At 31.3% G+C, this 14,811-nt stretch overlaps 1 protein-coding gene across 1 annotated transcript; it reads left to right on the plus strand.

Moving 5' to 3' along the window:
* Positions 1–10,066: 10,066 nt before the first annotated feature.
* Positions 10,067–11,784, plus strand: LOC111393138. Its single transcript, XM_023018529.1, has 5 exons — positions 10,067–10,159; positions 10,267–10,384; positions 10,440–10,516; positions 11,287–11,412; positions 11,554–11,784. The coding sequence occupies exons 1-5, from the start codon at positions 10,067–10,069 to the stop codon at positions 11,782–11,784; spliced, it is 645 nt and encodes a 214-aa protein (XP_022874297.1).
* The last annotated feature ends 3,027 nt before the right edge of the window (positions 11,785–14,811 follow it).

The raw sequence follows: 14,811 nt of genomic DNA on the forward strand, positions 1-14,811 counted from the left end.
GAAGATGATGGTTATGTGGTGAGTTATGTGCATAATGAGAGTACTGGAGAATCAAGATTCTTGGTTATGGATGCCAAGCCCCCAAATCTTGATATTGTGGCTGCTGTTAAGCTGCCAAGGAGGGTGCCCTATGGCTTCCATGGGATCTTTGTGAGGGAATATGCCTCAACAATATATGAAAAAGAAATGTGGGCTGGGAATATAGAATAGACATAATATCAGTTTCTTATACAGGTGCAAAATTGATTGTTGATCTACATTGTGGGGGAATAGAACTGGAATATAAGTTGTATAATGTTGAAAATAAGATTAAAATAAATGGATGTCAGGGTGTGTCATCTTTTTAGTAAACAATTAAAATTTTCGATGAAGTGATTCATTAGACATCAATATTAAATTAAGTATTATCACTAATCAATTATAATGAATTTGTCGTGGTAGTAAGAAGAACAATCCGTCATACATGTTAGGATAACTTAAAAATATGATTTAAATAAATGTGTCCCATTTTTAAACGAGTGGATGTAATGTAAAAAACGAAGATTTTGATGAGTTGTTTCCGGTCCAGATCAACGTTGAAACATTTCTTTTCATTGTTGCTTAAAATGGCGACTTGTAATGAAGGGATAGAAACACGGTGCTGACAGCCCACTTGCAGATGCAATTATATTACTTGGGTACGTGGAGTTTAATATACAGTATATATATATATATATATATATTATATATATATATATATATATATATATATATTTTTTAATTGCGTTAGGTGTTAAAGTTGTTGACAGTTGTGAACAAAAATATAATTGTAAAAATGTTTTAAAAAGTTAAAGGTTCGAGTAGTAAGTTATTTAAATAAGTCAAAAGTCATTGGTAAACGTCTTTGGAACAAAATAAAAGTTGCCAAAATTTCGCTAACTTGCTACCAAGTTGTTGCTTGAGCAACAAAAACAGAATGGATTTCGCTAGAGCAAAACACATTTGCTCGCTTGTCGCTGTGCTTTCACTTGAGCAACATTGCATACCGAGAAACCCTAATTTGAGATTTTCGAGAATTTTAACAGGCCCATACTATCCAAAATATCCACTATATAAATACCTGCAACTCTTCACAAAATTCTTTAAATTGAACATTGTGAGAACACTACATATACTACATCCATATCTTTCAATCAATTCATGCTTGAGTGTTGCAATTGAAAAATATCAAAGGTCCACAAATCAAACACAAAACTCATATTGTGAGAAACTATATATACTACATCCATATCTTTCAATCAATTCATGCTTGAGTGTTGCAATTGAAAAATATCAAAGGTCCACAAATCAAACACAAAACCCATACTTCTAAAGCATCTATTTTGGGTTGAAGATCAAGGAAAGAGATTGGAGTTCTGGTTGTTGGAGAACGAGGAGTTCTTGGGAATCCATGGGAGATAGATGAAATAAAAAAAACTGGGAGTTGGTGTAGAAACACGCAATCCATAAGGGTTTTGGGAAATTACGATCAGGAGATCAGAAAGTACTTGTGTTTGTTGAGTCTGACAGTACTGTAAGTTGATTCGTTTATAGTGGATTCATACTGGCTTGAGCTCGGAGTTTTTAATCCCACAAGAGATTTTCTCCGTCAACAATTATATATTCTGTGTTATTTGCTTTTATGCAATTTATTATACTGCCACAATTCTGTAAGTGTTATGCCCTAAGTCACCTTGGACATAAATACTTTTAATGTATAATTGATGCAATTTTATGGCAGATTTATTATTTAATTAAATAAGAGAGTCCGTAGATTCAAATCTTGATAATTTGTTAATCATAAGGAGTTGTGATTGTGAGATATAAATTACATATGATTGAATCTTAAATCATCCGTCGTAATAAGTAATAACGAGATGCGGATATCGTTATTATAGATAGACCATCGTGTGGGGCATTTCTTGCTCGTGAAGTAAGTAACTAATCTCACAAGTTAAAGTGTGGTGACACTTAAATGAACACGTGAATATTTTGTTATAGAACAAAACATTGGAGACCCGCTGAAAGATTCCACATGGATAATTATTTGAGTATTAGTGGTTAATCTTTAAAGTTCGGTAGTGGAATTGGTCATTTGTCTTGAGATTGTCATAGTGCCTTATATGATGACGATCATACTTTGACGGTGTTGGATGTTGTTCTATTAAGTCCCGCTAATACAGCATCATTCGGGCATGTCAAGAATCGTATGAAGGTTGTGAATGACCAATAGAGGATTCGTTACTTTTAGATAGTAAGAAATTATGATCTGCATTTCATTTAATTAAGTCAATATCGAAATCCTTGGCCAAGGTATACTCAAAAGTCGAAAATGAGTTTTCGACTTATATTGACTTAATAGTGGTATGAAATAGATGATCGATAATCAAGATTGATACACTTTCATATCTCGTAATTGATCGGATTATATTGACGAATGGATTATAGTTTCATGGTAAACGAACAAGTTTAGCTTTGTCATACCACGTGACATTTCTCGTCACATGTATTGCCCTGACACATTATTATATGTCAATTTGGGACGGTGAGTGTGAATTGATGATAAATTAAAAGGGTTTTTTAATTTATCAAATTTTGATTAGATCAAAATAATATTCCACATCATTTGGCATCGTGATTAGGAACCTGATGGGTCGCACACAAAATGAGAACTGGAAGATTGTGATTTGTCAATTAATTAATTTAACAAATGTTGAATAAATTAATTAATTGAGTTGCTTATTTATAAGCTTGAATTAATTAATTTGATTAATTAATTCATGGACCGGATTTAATTAAATAGGTTAATTAAATATCAGACTAGGTCAGGCCAAGCCCGTTTGGGCTTATATAAATATGACCAAGGTTTTCAAAATCTGTGGAGAATTCATTATTCTTGTTAGCACAAAAAAAAACTATAATCCTACAATCTTGTTCTCTGTGTGGATCATCGTTGGAGGCTGGATAATTGGACAGCTGTCTAAAGCAGATCAAGGTTGCTGGAACAAAGAAAAAGCAAGGGGGTTTGCAAATCTAGAAAAAGATATGACTTTTATCACAATTTCTATATAAACGCAAAGACGATTCCTATTGGGAATTAAAAATTGTTTTATTTTTCGCTGCGTATGATAAGTAGATTTCCAACAAATTCAACATAGGATTGGTTGCATATGAATTTATCTGAAAAAATTAATAACTTTGACTCTTTGCAATTATTAATTAAATCATTTAAATTCTGCATAAACATATATTTACCCCTCTAGATGTTAGTTGGATCAAACTGTATTATTTTCAAATTATAGTTTGATCAAATCGTTTCCTCTTACTTAAAAGGGTATAAAGGACAAGCCTCTTTTCGAAGTGTCAAAATAGAAAGAGTATACAAAGATACATGAATTTTGTAGTGTTTTTCTTTGATATGATGTAGCTTTGAAATACCATGGGCACGTAGCTTTCAAATTATAAATCATTTTAGATTGTGTATTTTCTTGCTTTCTTTCATATTTAGCTTTATTTGATTGCTATTGATAGTAAGATTTATTTGTTTAATAATTCATAGCAATATTGATGGAGATAGGATCAACTAGCTATATATTAAGCCTAAGGACAGTCTCAAACCTTTCACTCATGAGTTGCAACTTTCACTCTAACCTTCTATTTGTTGCAATCGGAGGTGTTTTACCCTATCAATTTTCTTAAATTATACCTTCGTCTTTAGAATAAAGCAAGAAAGTGATGATTGTGTTTTACCATAAGTACATATTTATTATATGAATTTTTAAAATCCATGACAGCACCTTATGTATGGATCTATCACTACAAGAATTTTATGTTTTCCCTACAAAATTTATTTGTAGGGAAAATTTCTTATTTGTGGGGAAAAGTCTTTGTAGACAAAAAATTTTGTGGGTATATTTGTGAGACAAATATCGAGGGGATACGTATAAGGCGACAAATTTTTAAAATTTGTGTGCTAAAATTTTTGCCTACGAACCCTTTGGAAACGAATACAATTTGTTGCGTAAGTTTTTTACCGACAAAATCATTCATCTGCTAAAGTTAATTCTGCCCACGAAACAATTATGTTTTTCACTACAAATTATATAGTGGGCTAAGATGTATTTTTCCCTACAAATAAATTTTGTATGTGGAAATAATATTTGTGGGCTAAACCTTGTAATTCTCTACAAACAAATTTTCATGGGGAACATATTTGTAGGCTACTTGAATTTACGAACTTACCTTATTGCAATTTGAATTGAAGGAAGCTATGTTTTATAAAATTCTTCATACAACCCCAACAAGATATTTTAATTAATAATCAAAATTGTCTATTCAATCGAGAAACAATAAAAAAAAAATCAGGTCGAAAATAAACATGAGAACATAATTCTTCATCATTAATGATTCAAAACACAAAGAAAGATATTTTCTACCATTAACATGATATATTTAAAAACAATATGAAATGAAACATAGATATCAGATAATGTTTAGATGCAACATGTCATTCATCATAACTTATCACCTAGCAGAAACTATAATAAATAATATGCACATTAAAAGGAGCACTTGGAATCAATTTTGGAACCAGAAACCAAAATTGAACAACCCAAAGCTAAAACTAAATCAAATCCTTCACCCAATTTAAAAATCTTATTTTCCTTCTAAAAGCGTATTACGATGTGTAGTCAATTTTTAAATATGATGAATGATCCTGCCTTGCATATGGGGCTTCGCCATTGCTTGCATCACATATAAGTACTTGTAGATTACAAAGAAATAAATTATAGGCAAATCATGGGATGAAATTGAAATCAAATCAAATAATAAAATAAATCTTTTACAATCCCAATTTCAATTTCACGCCCCTAAACATAATGTCACAATTGATCAAGCCCATTTCAATAAAACTGAAATTCTTTGTGGTTAATTCCACTTTTGTTTTCATCAAAGAAGTTAACTAAAATTACCATGAAAACTTCACAATCTCAATGACTACATTCAGTTCAAATTGGGGAAAAACTAATTAAAACTATACTGAAGAAGCATCAATCAAAACGCAAAATTTCCGTTTGAGCAAATATATAGTTGAATAATTAATTAAAGATTAAAACTTGCATATAAATCCAATAATTCATATTAAACAAATTCTTCAAACTTCAAAAACATCGATAGAAATACCATATCTTATTAAACAAAGCTAAAAAATTAATCAAAGATTAAAACAAAGTTGATAGATAAACCTTGAAGATTGCTTGAATAAGAACAAAAAATCTGCCGAAATTTATTGACCAAAAATCAATATTATAGCAAATGAAGAGAATGGGATTGCAACGATGGGATCCACGAGAAATTTTGAGGGTAAGCAAATCAAGTTAATTATGTTTTGGTAGCAATCGATGATGAAATTAAGCCGAATGAAAATTTCTAGAGGCAAATACAAAGGGTATGTCATGAGGTTTTAGATTTAGGCTTTTTTATTTTTTTATTTTGTTAAAAAAACTCTATATTTTTCTCTCTATATTTTCATTTATTTATCTTTCACTTCAAATTTATTATTTTTTTTGTAGGGACTAAAATTATAAATAGTATAAGGAAAATTTTCCCGAAAATTATTAACCTACAATATGTCAAATATTTTTTGTCTGCAAAAGATATATCTTGTCCATAATTTTGTTTGTCTAGAAAAGGTAAAAAAAATTTTGGGTCAAGGTATTTTAGTATTGAAAAACTTGAAATAAATCATAACCCTACAAAAAATCTTTTTGAGGGAAAAAGTGAATTTCACCTACAAATCTTAATTTGTCAATGGAAATTTTGTAGGGAATGACTAAATTTCTTGTAGTGTATACATTGGTTTTTTGATTCATCAATAGATGAAGTCAATTTGTTTGGTCAAATATCTCGATGAGTTGGGAATTTGAGAATGAGCGGAGTAGAGGAATTCGTGTCAGAAACCGTCACTCTAAAAAATAGGTAGAGTGATTATTTAAGTATTTGCTATTGAACAGTTAAAATCTGAGCTCAGTATTGTTGGGAACCTACTTATACATGCACAGCGGAATTTAAAATAATTTTCGATTCCCACCAAGAATCGCCTTTGTGTTTAGATAGAAATTGTGATAAGATTGTACCTTTTCCAGATCTGTAATCCTTTTGCTTTTCTTTTCGTTCCACAACTTTGATTCGCCACCACAGCTGTCCAATTGTCCAGCCTCCAACGATGATCCACACAGAGAATATGATTGCAGCCTCTAGGGTTTTCTCTTGTGCTAGCAAGAATAATGAAAGCCTTATTGGACCTCAAACCCTAGTTATGTATTTATATAAACCCAAATAGGCTCGGTCCGGTCCGATCCAATAATTAATTAATCCAATTAATTAAACCCGGTCCGTGAATTAATTAATCCAATTGATTAATTCGAAAATATAAATAACAAATCCAATTAATTAATTTATCCAACGATCGTTAAATTAACCAATTGACAATTTACAATCTTCTAATTCTCTTTTGTGTATGACCCATTAGGTTCCCGACCACGATGCGTAACGACGTGAAATATTATTTTGATCTAATCAAAATTGATAAATTAAAACATCCTTTTAATTTATCGTCAATTCACATTTGCCGTCCCTGATTGACATCTAGTAATGTGTCAGGACAATATATGTGACGGGAAATGTCACGTGGTACGACAAAACCAAATTCGTTCGTTTACCGTGAAACTATAATCACTTCGTCAATATGATCCGATCAATTACGAGATATGGAGTTGTGTCAATCTCGATCATCGATCATATCTTTCACTCCAATATTAAGTCAATACAAGTCGAAAACTCCTTTTCGACTTATGAGTACACCTTGGCCAAGGATTTCATCATCGACTTAATTGAATGAAACGCAGATCATAATCTCCTACTATTTAAGAGTGACGAATCCTTTATTGATTAATTACAACCTTCATACGATTCTTGACATACCCGAACGATATCGTATTAGCGGCCCTTTTCAGAGCAACATCCAACACCGCCAAAGTATGACTGTCCTCATATAAGGTACTATGATGACCTCAAGTCAAAGGACCAATTCCACTATCGAACGTTAGAGATTAACCACTGACACTCAGATAGTTATCCATGTCGAATCTCTCGACGGGTCTCCAATGTTTTGTTCTATAACAAAAACATCCACATGTTCATTTAAGTGTCACCACACTTTACCTTGTGAGATCAGTTACTTACTTCACAAGTAAGAAATGTCACACGTGATGGTCTATCCGTAATAACGATATCCGTATCTCGTTATTACTTACGACCACGGATGATTTAAGATTCAATCAGATGTAATTTGTATCTCACAATCACAACTCCTTGTGATTAACAAATTACAATTATTTGAATTTACGGACTCTATTATTTATTTAATTGTCTATTAATTAAATAATAGATCTGCCATTTAATTACATTAATTATATATAAAAGTATTTATGTCCAAAGTTGATTGGACCTAGGGCATAATACTTACAAGTATTTGGTGATGGCTACACTTCAACATCTGTGTTTAGTTTACTGGATCGTTGAGGAAAACGAAACTTAAGTTGAATTATATAGAATTCAATTATTGTTTGGATTGCTACTTTTGGATCCTTGAAGATTTTGAGCTAAAGATTTAGATTAGTTATTGGGCTTTAGTCCAATTAGTTTTTCATTTAATTCTTGAGTCTTTTTTTTTGCCACATATAATTGTTAATTTATTGCTTTATAGATGCTTTAAATTATTATTTGAAATATTGTCATTCAAGACATCATAACATATAGATTTATTTGTGAGCGATAATACTATGAATATTATGTATATTATTAAACACTGATTTTTCTTTGATTAATTTAATTTGAATTAAATTTTTCTGGAAAGAAAATTTGTAATAATTAAACTGTATATTAATTTGATTAATGTGAAAAGTTGATAATTATTTTAATTTTTCTTGATTAATTTAATTTAGATTAAATTTTTTTGGATTGAAAAACTGGAATAATTAGATTTTATATTTATTTGATTAATATGAACAGATTATGATTATTTAAATTTTCTTTGATCAATTTAATTTAGATTAATTTCTTCTGGACAGAAAATTTGTAATAATTATACTGTATATTAATTTAATTAATGTGAACATTTGGTAATTATTTATTATTGAAATCTATCACCTAAAAATATTGAGTGGGAGCGAGTGTTTATTTAAATAAAAATTCATGGTCTCTTTTGGTCAATCCATAAGCAAAATAACTTGTTTGTCTCGTGCCAGTAATGCAACAGACTCTCTATATGAGAGCCATGTAGTTCAAGTTGCTTGATTGGATTCCTTCACGATAAGATCATCTTGATAAGACTATAATTTGTGATGATCTTGCATATAGTGAAATTATTTTTAAGTATCTAGAGTTCTAGACAAAGGTTATACATTCAAATCGAGATCATTTGCGAACCTCCTATAGATGCTCTCGTTTATGATCTTAATGACCAAATAAAACGATACTGACTTATATAGATATTTGTTATTAGATATGGTTTGTCTAGTGGGAGGATCCCAACTTGATCAGTCGACACAGTTACCTTCCCTATAGAGAGGCCTGTTGAATCACAAGGATCGAGTAATCGTTGCATTATTATAGTTAGATAGATCTACGTGAGCATTCATACATTATATGCTAAATTATTATTTGCTATTCAATTTTAATATACAATGTATGATTATTTTTATGCGAAATATAACTTGGCCAATTTTTTCGTTATTCTAAAACAAAGCCAACTAATTGGAAAAAAATTATATGGATTGAAAACGTAATTGCTCAATGTGGAAAAACTTAATTTTGTTTTTAACGAATATTCTGATGGATTTTTTAAGACCACGTGACAAGTCCAAAAGGCTGGGTATATTGAGTGGGAGATCACAGACAAGATGTCTAGTTGTTTCATTTTGACTTTGATGTCAAACGTGTTACGATAAAGACTTGAAAGTCACAGTACCTCTCATTACATACTAGAGACCCTTTAGGGCATGTTTGGCCATCAAAGTAGGAATGCTATTTTGAAGTCATTTGTACCTTCTAGAACATCTGCATGAAATCCAAAGTGCTTGGAAAGTTTTATAGTTTGACTATGATTGCATATTTCAAATATGGCTAAGAGTTTCGATGCAAACATCTATCAATGATATTCAATTTTTGACATGGTATTGAACTCTTTACCTGATAATTTTTCATAGTTTACTATGGATTATCACTTACACAAGATGAAGATACCATTGACTAAGTTAATGATAGAGTTGTAATGTGAAAATAGTCTTAATGGTACAATGGCGATACTCATGCATCATTTGGAAAGAAGATGAAGAAAATCTTGAGGCACGTGTTCCAACTACGATCGAAAAGGATACTGAAGAAAGACTACCCAGATACACCAGCTAGAAATCAAAGTGCGAGTGATGCTTTTCCTTACTGAGTATTATTTAGTGGTTGATACTACAAATTCCCAAGTTGTAGATTTTGGAACCACTAATCATATCTTTATATTTTAAACTATTCCACATATGAAATAAAAATATTACTCTCGTATACCTAAAATGTCGCACCATACTAGTGATACATATCTATGGCGTCTTGGACAAATCAATCTTAACAGAATATAAAATTGACTAGAGATGGTCAAGATCGAACCATTGTCAGTCTGTAATTCTTGTTTGAAAGGTAATATGACTAAGATGTCCTTTTTAGACAAAAGGATAGAGCCAAAGATATATTGGAACTAGTGCATTCTGATATGTGTAGACCTGTAAATACACTTGAGAAGGGGAACTATGATTATTTATTTATATATGATTACTCTAGATTCCAATACATTTACCTAATGTCTTGAAAGTAAAATACTTTTGAGAAATCAAAAAAGTATAAGACTAAGGTTAAGAAGCATTTGGGTAAGAGTATTAACACACTTTGATATGATCGAGGTAATGAATACCTCTCAAGAGAATTTAGGGACATCTTAATGGAAAATTGTATTGTTTCTTCATTGAATAAGCCTAATATACCCAAATGGAATGGCGTTTTAGAGAGAAGAAACGCGACATTTTTAGATAAGGTTAGATCAATGAAGAGTTTCACAGCTTTAAATATCTCATTTTGAAATATACGCCGAAAACATTTGGATATATTCTTAACTTAGTTTCTTCTAAGTCTGTTCTCAAGACTTTCCTGAAATTTTGGAATGGATTCAAGTCCTTCTTACATCTCAACCAAGATTTTAGGGGTCCAGCACATGTGCTGAAAGAGAGGGCAAAAAAGTTGGAGACTAGGTTAGAGATGTGTCTGTTTGTGGGATATTCTAAAGATACTAAGGGATAATTTTTATAATCCTCTAGATATGAAGGTTTTTATTAGCACAAATACAATCTCCCTAGAGGATAAGTATATTAATGATCATCAGTCCAAGAATAAGGTTGTGTTGGAAAAAATGAGCAGGAGCAATTCTACCTCATTAACTCCTGGGACACAACTTGGGATAGATATCACATGGTGTCAAATAAATTTGGGCAACTTGATCTCAGTGGGAGAGATGATTTGTCATATGATCCAATAGATTAATAGAACGTTGAAGGTAATGAGGAGCTAATGGTGTCACTTAATGGTAATGCCAGCATTGATGAAAATATTATGTTCCAAATGACGCCATAGTCTTAGATCAATCATCCCTTAAACAAAGTCGGAAGATTATCAATTCACCTTCGAGGTACTTGTTGAGTGGAGAGTTTAATATGGTAACTTCCATGGTACAAGTTGATGATTTGACTTCATATGAAGAGATTATGGATGATGTAGATGCAATGATCTATTTATGAATCGAAGTAGAAATCGAGACCTTGGAAATAGAGATTCGACAAAGTAATTCAGACATTTGATCTTAATCAAAACTTTGATGAATCCTGTATCTATAAGAAGATAAAGATAAAAATGTATTTTTCCTAGTGTTTATGTAGATGATATTCCACTCTTTAGAAATAATGTGGGTGTTTTATCGTTTATGAAACCGTGGTTGGCCTAATAGTTACATATGAAAGACTTTATGAGCTAGCTATATTCTAGTTTTCAGATCTTGAGAGATTGAAATAACAAGATAATAGCTTTGCCCTAAGTCTTTTATGTTAACAAGATACTTGTTAGATTTGTTATGCAAGTTTTGCCCTCAGGCATTGAATCCATCTCTTTAAGGGTCAGTCGGCGAATACTTTTGAAGAGATTGAGTACATGAGTAGGATGCCTTATGCGTTGGTAATAGGTAGTCTTGTGTATGCTATGCTGTGTAATAGCCTTGACATTTGTCATTCTATTGGTGTGGTGAGTCCAGATCTATTTAACCTTAGGATCGAAACATCGAATGACGATGAAAGCATATCTTTTAGTACCTCTGGAGAATAAGGAGTTATATGCTCTTCGTTAGATCATGTTTTGATAGGTTAAAATGATTTGGACTTTCAGAGTGATGAAGACTATTACATGTCTATATCGGTATTGTTGTTTACACTTGATGGTGGGGCCATTATTTGGAGAAATATCAAGCAATCATGCATTGCTGATACAACCATTGATGCCAAGTATGTGGTAGCTTATGAAGTACCAAATTGGCCATACGACTTAGAAAATTCTTTCGGACGTTGGGGTGGTGCCTGTATCTGCACATCCCTTTACACTGTATTGGGATTACAATAGGATTGTTACAAATGCTAAATAACCAGGAGTCATTAGAGGGGTAAACGCATTGAACAGAAATATTATCTCTTAACAGAGATAGTTGGTGGAGAAAATGTAGCTGTCAGTAAGATCGCTATTTGACAATCTTGTAGACTCATTTACTATGAGCCAATTGGCTAAGTTTTTGAGAGATATTTGCAAGACAGAAGGTTGCAAGACATGACACATATACTTTAGGGCAAGTGGGAGATTTGTTGGGTTGTATGTCCATATATTATATTTTGCTATGATTAAATAATTATTTATAATAAACAAGTTGTGATTTTATTTATTTATTGCATTGCTTATTATTGAGCATGAAAATTAAAGTGCCTATGATCACTTGAGATAATATGAGTTGGGTACTTGCTTTGAGGAGTACAGTGTGACATAACTTATATTTTGATCATAAATAATTTGTTCACAACCAATGTATAATGGTTGACACTTTATACATGAAAGTTGTAGTGTTGATCGATTCACTATTTAGGTTTGTGATTTGTCCTTATCACAGAAATAGTTAAAAGGTGACACTAGAACATTTGGAGTGTATTGAACGGACTGCGTGTCGAATTTAATTCTCCGTAATTCTATAGCATGGCCGTGCGGAGAATAAAATTCCACTAGACTGCTATGTATTTCATCTAAATCCATTGATAAGATTATATATATCTTTTCGTGATTTTAATGGTTCTTTGATTCTTCAATGGGTGGAATCAATTTGATTGGTCAAATATTCCGATGAGTTGGGAACTTGAGAATGAATGAAGTAGAGAACATGAATTCGTGTCGGGACCGTCACCCTTGGAAAATGGGTAGAGTGACTATTTAAGTATTTTCTGTTGAACGGTTAAAATTTGAACTCAGTGTTTGGTGAAGGCTAAACTTCGACATCTGTGATTAGTTCACAATAGTTTTGAAGAAAATGAACCTTAAGTTAGCGAGAATAATTGAAGGACAAAACGGTCATTTATACTCGTACCTGATGATCGAATTTCGAACGGGGATAAAATACATATACGATAGGTTAGAGGAAAGTAGTACAAATTTATTAGCTGCTGTGATATTATATATTCCAATAGTTCAGTCTTTCGCATTTAGTAGAAAAAGTGAAGACTGATAATTAGATTGAGTGGTCTATGGTCAACTAGACAATGTCTAACTATTGGAGTTTGGATAATATATATTCGATTAGGTCTTATGGTAGTGTCATGAAGTATTGGAACTTAATTACGGTAATTATAATAGTTTTGGGCCTAATTGTAATTACAATAAAGTTTTGGACTTAGTTGTAATTACTATGAAAGTTGTAAACTTAATTATAATTGTAATTGAAGTTCTAGGACTACAAATGCAATTAAATGTAAACTAATTGGATTTAGACTTTAATTAAAACTCCTACTTGGATTTTAATTAGAACTCCTATTTGAATATGGAATTATTATTATATAATGATTGAAACTTTTCTATCTCTATATATAGAGATTAGATGGAATATAAACATCATACGGAATTATACAACATCATAACAACTAATTCTGTGGCATTCAAATTTGGAGAAAGAGAAAAGGAAAGAAAAGGAAAAAGAGAAATTATTACTTTTCTTGCTTTTAAGTTGTCTAGATTAAGAATTGGTTTTTTGATTTAATTAAAAGAAGGTGTCTATCCACTGTTGCAGTCTTAACTTTGGAGTATATCATAGAAGATCTGGAGGTTTGAATTATCAAGTTCTTGGAATTAAAAAGCTGAAAGTTTGTGATACAAAAAATGGGAAATTCATTATTCAAAATTTATTCAAGAATTGATCTTTGAATTTAGGTAAAAATTCGAATTCTTTATTTTTGATATAGCATACACGTGAACATCTAGACGATTTTTTTATTGAATTAAATATTTTTTTTTTGATTTCTGGATAATTTCGCTTCTGCATCCCAACACTATATACGTATGCATTTATATGGATCTATAAGTATATGTATGTATTCAATTTGCTCAAGACTACTTGCTTTCTTCTCCTTCACGCTTACTTAGCTTGCTTTTGCTCAACAAATACGAGATTTTTTTAGACAATTGTGTAAAATTGGATTTTATTGTCAAAATTATTTGAGGTTTGGGTGCATTGGATTTATGTGATGTGTTTTTCATAAAATTGAAAATTTGTTAATAGAATCAATTGCCTAGTGGATTGGGGCAACAAGATGTCGATAAAAGTTGTGGCAATTGATGCTGGCGATGGTGTGCATTGGTAGGTGGCGACTGGTTTTGATTTGGGTTGGGGTATATGAACTTTTTTTTTCTCCATTTTTATTTTTTATTCAATTATTTTATGTGAGAAATATAAAGTTATTATTCTATCCTTTTCTAAAATTTTTAAAATGTGGTCAAAGTTATTTTTCTGGTCAACTTACGGTGAAATATCAATTTATCATCTGATTACAACGAATTGAATTGTTTTGGACTGTGAACATCACAAACAAAATGTTAGGATAAAAGCTGCGATTCAATGAAAGGTTCGGGATTGCAACAACCATTTTTCCTTATACTAACGTTGTGTCTTTTCTATTATTTTTTTATTATCATGTTATGTCTTTTCTATTACTATTTTTGCTGTAATTTTTAGGGAAAATTGGAGTAGCGGTCCCTAACATTTCACATTTTTGCATGCTTTACCCTAATCTTTAATTTGTGTCAACAAAGATCAATAACCTTTCAGAAATATGCAACTGAGATCTAAATGGATGGTTTTTGACCGTTATTAGACCAAAAGTCAAATGGTTAATTGAATTTTGACCAATTTTAAAAGGTTAAAATGGTAAATTTATATTTTACATAAAAACAATTAAAATAAAATAATTAAATCAAAAAAATTAGAAACATAAACCCAGTTCAAATGGGCATCTTCCCCACCTTACCTCAAAACTAAACTCAAGAAACTGTCGGCCATAGCCACCACCATCTACAAGACTCCGGTTATCGCTACCAAAACCTCCACTCTTCAAGAAATCA

The sequence above is a fragment of the Olea europaea genome, chromosome 4 (assembly GCF_002742605.1).
Source record: "Olea europaea var. sylvestris chromosome 4, O_europaea_v1, whole genome shotgun sequence".
NCBI classification, from domain to species: Eukaryota; Viridiplantae; Streptophyta; class Magnoliopsida; order Lamiales; family Oleaceae; genus Olea; species Olea europaea.

Excerpts from the sequence above, each read along its gene's own strand:
- LOC111393138 (XM_023018529.1), top strand. The coding sequence starts at position 10,067 with ATGGAAAATTGTATTGTTTCTTCATTGAATAAGCCTAATATACCCAAA. Across the intron at positions 10,385-10,439 it reads GGAGACTAGGTTAGAGATGT|ATATGAAGGTTTTTATTAGC; the intron begins GTCTGTTTGTGG and ends ATAATCCTCTAG. Across the intron at positions 11,413-11,553 it reads TTTGTCATTCTATTGGTGTG|AGTGATGAAGACTATTACAT; the intron begins GTGAGTCCAGAT and ends TTGGACTTTCAG.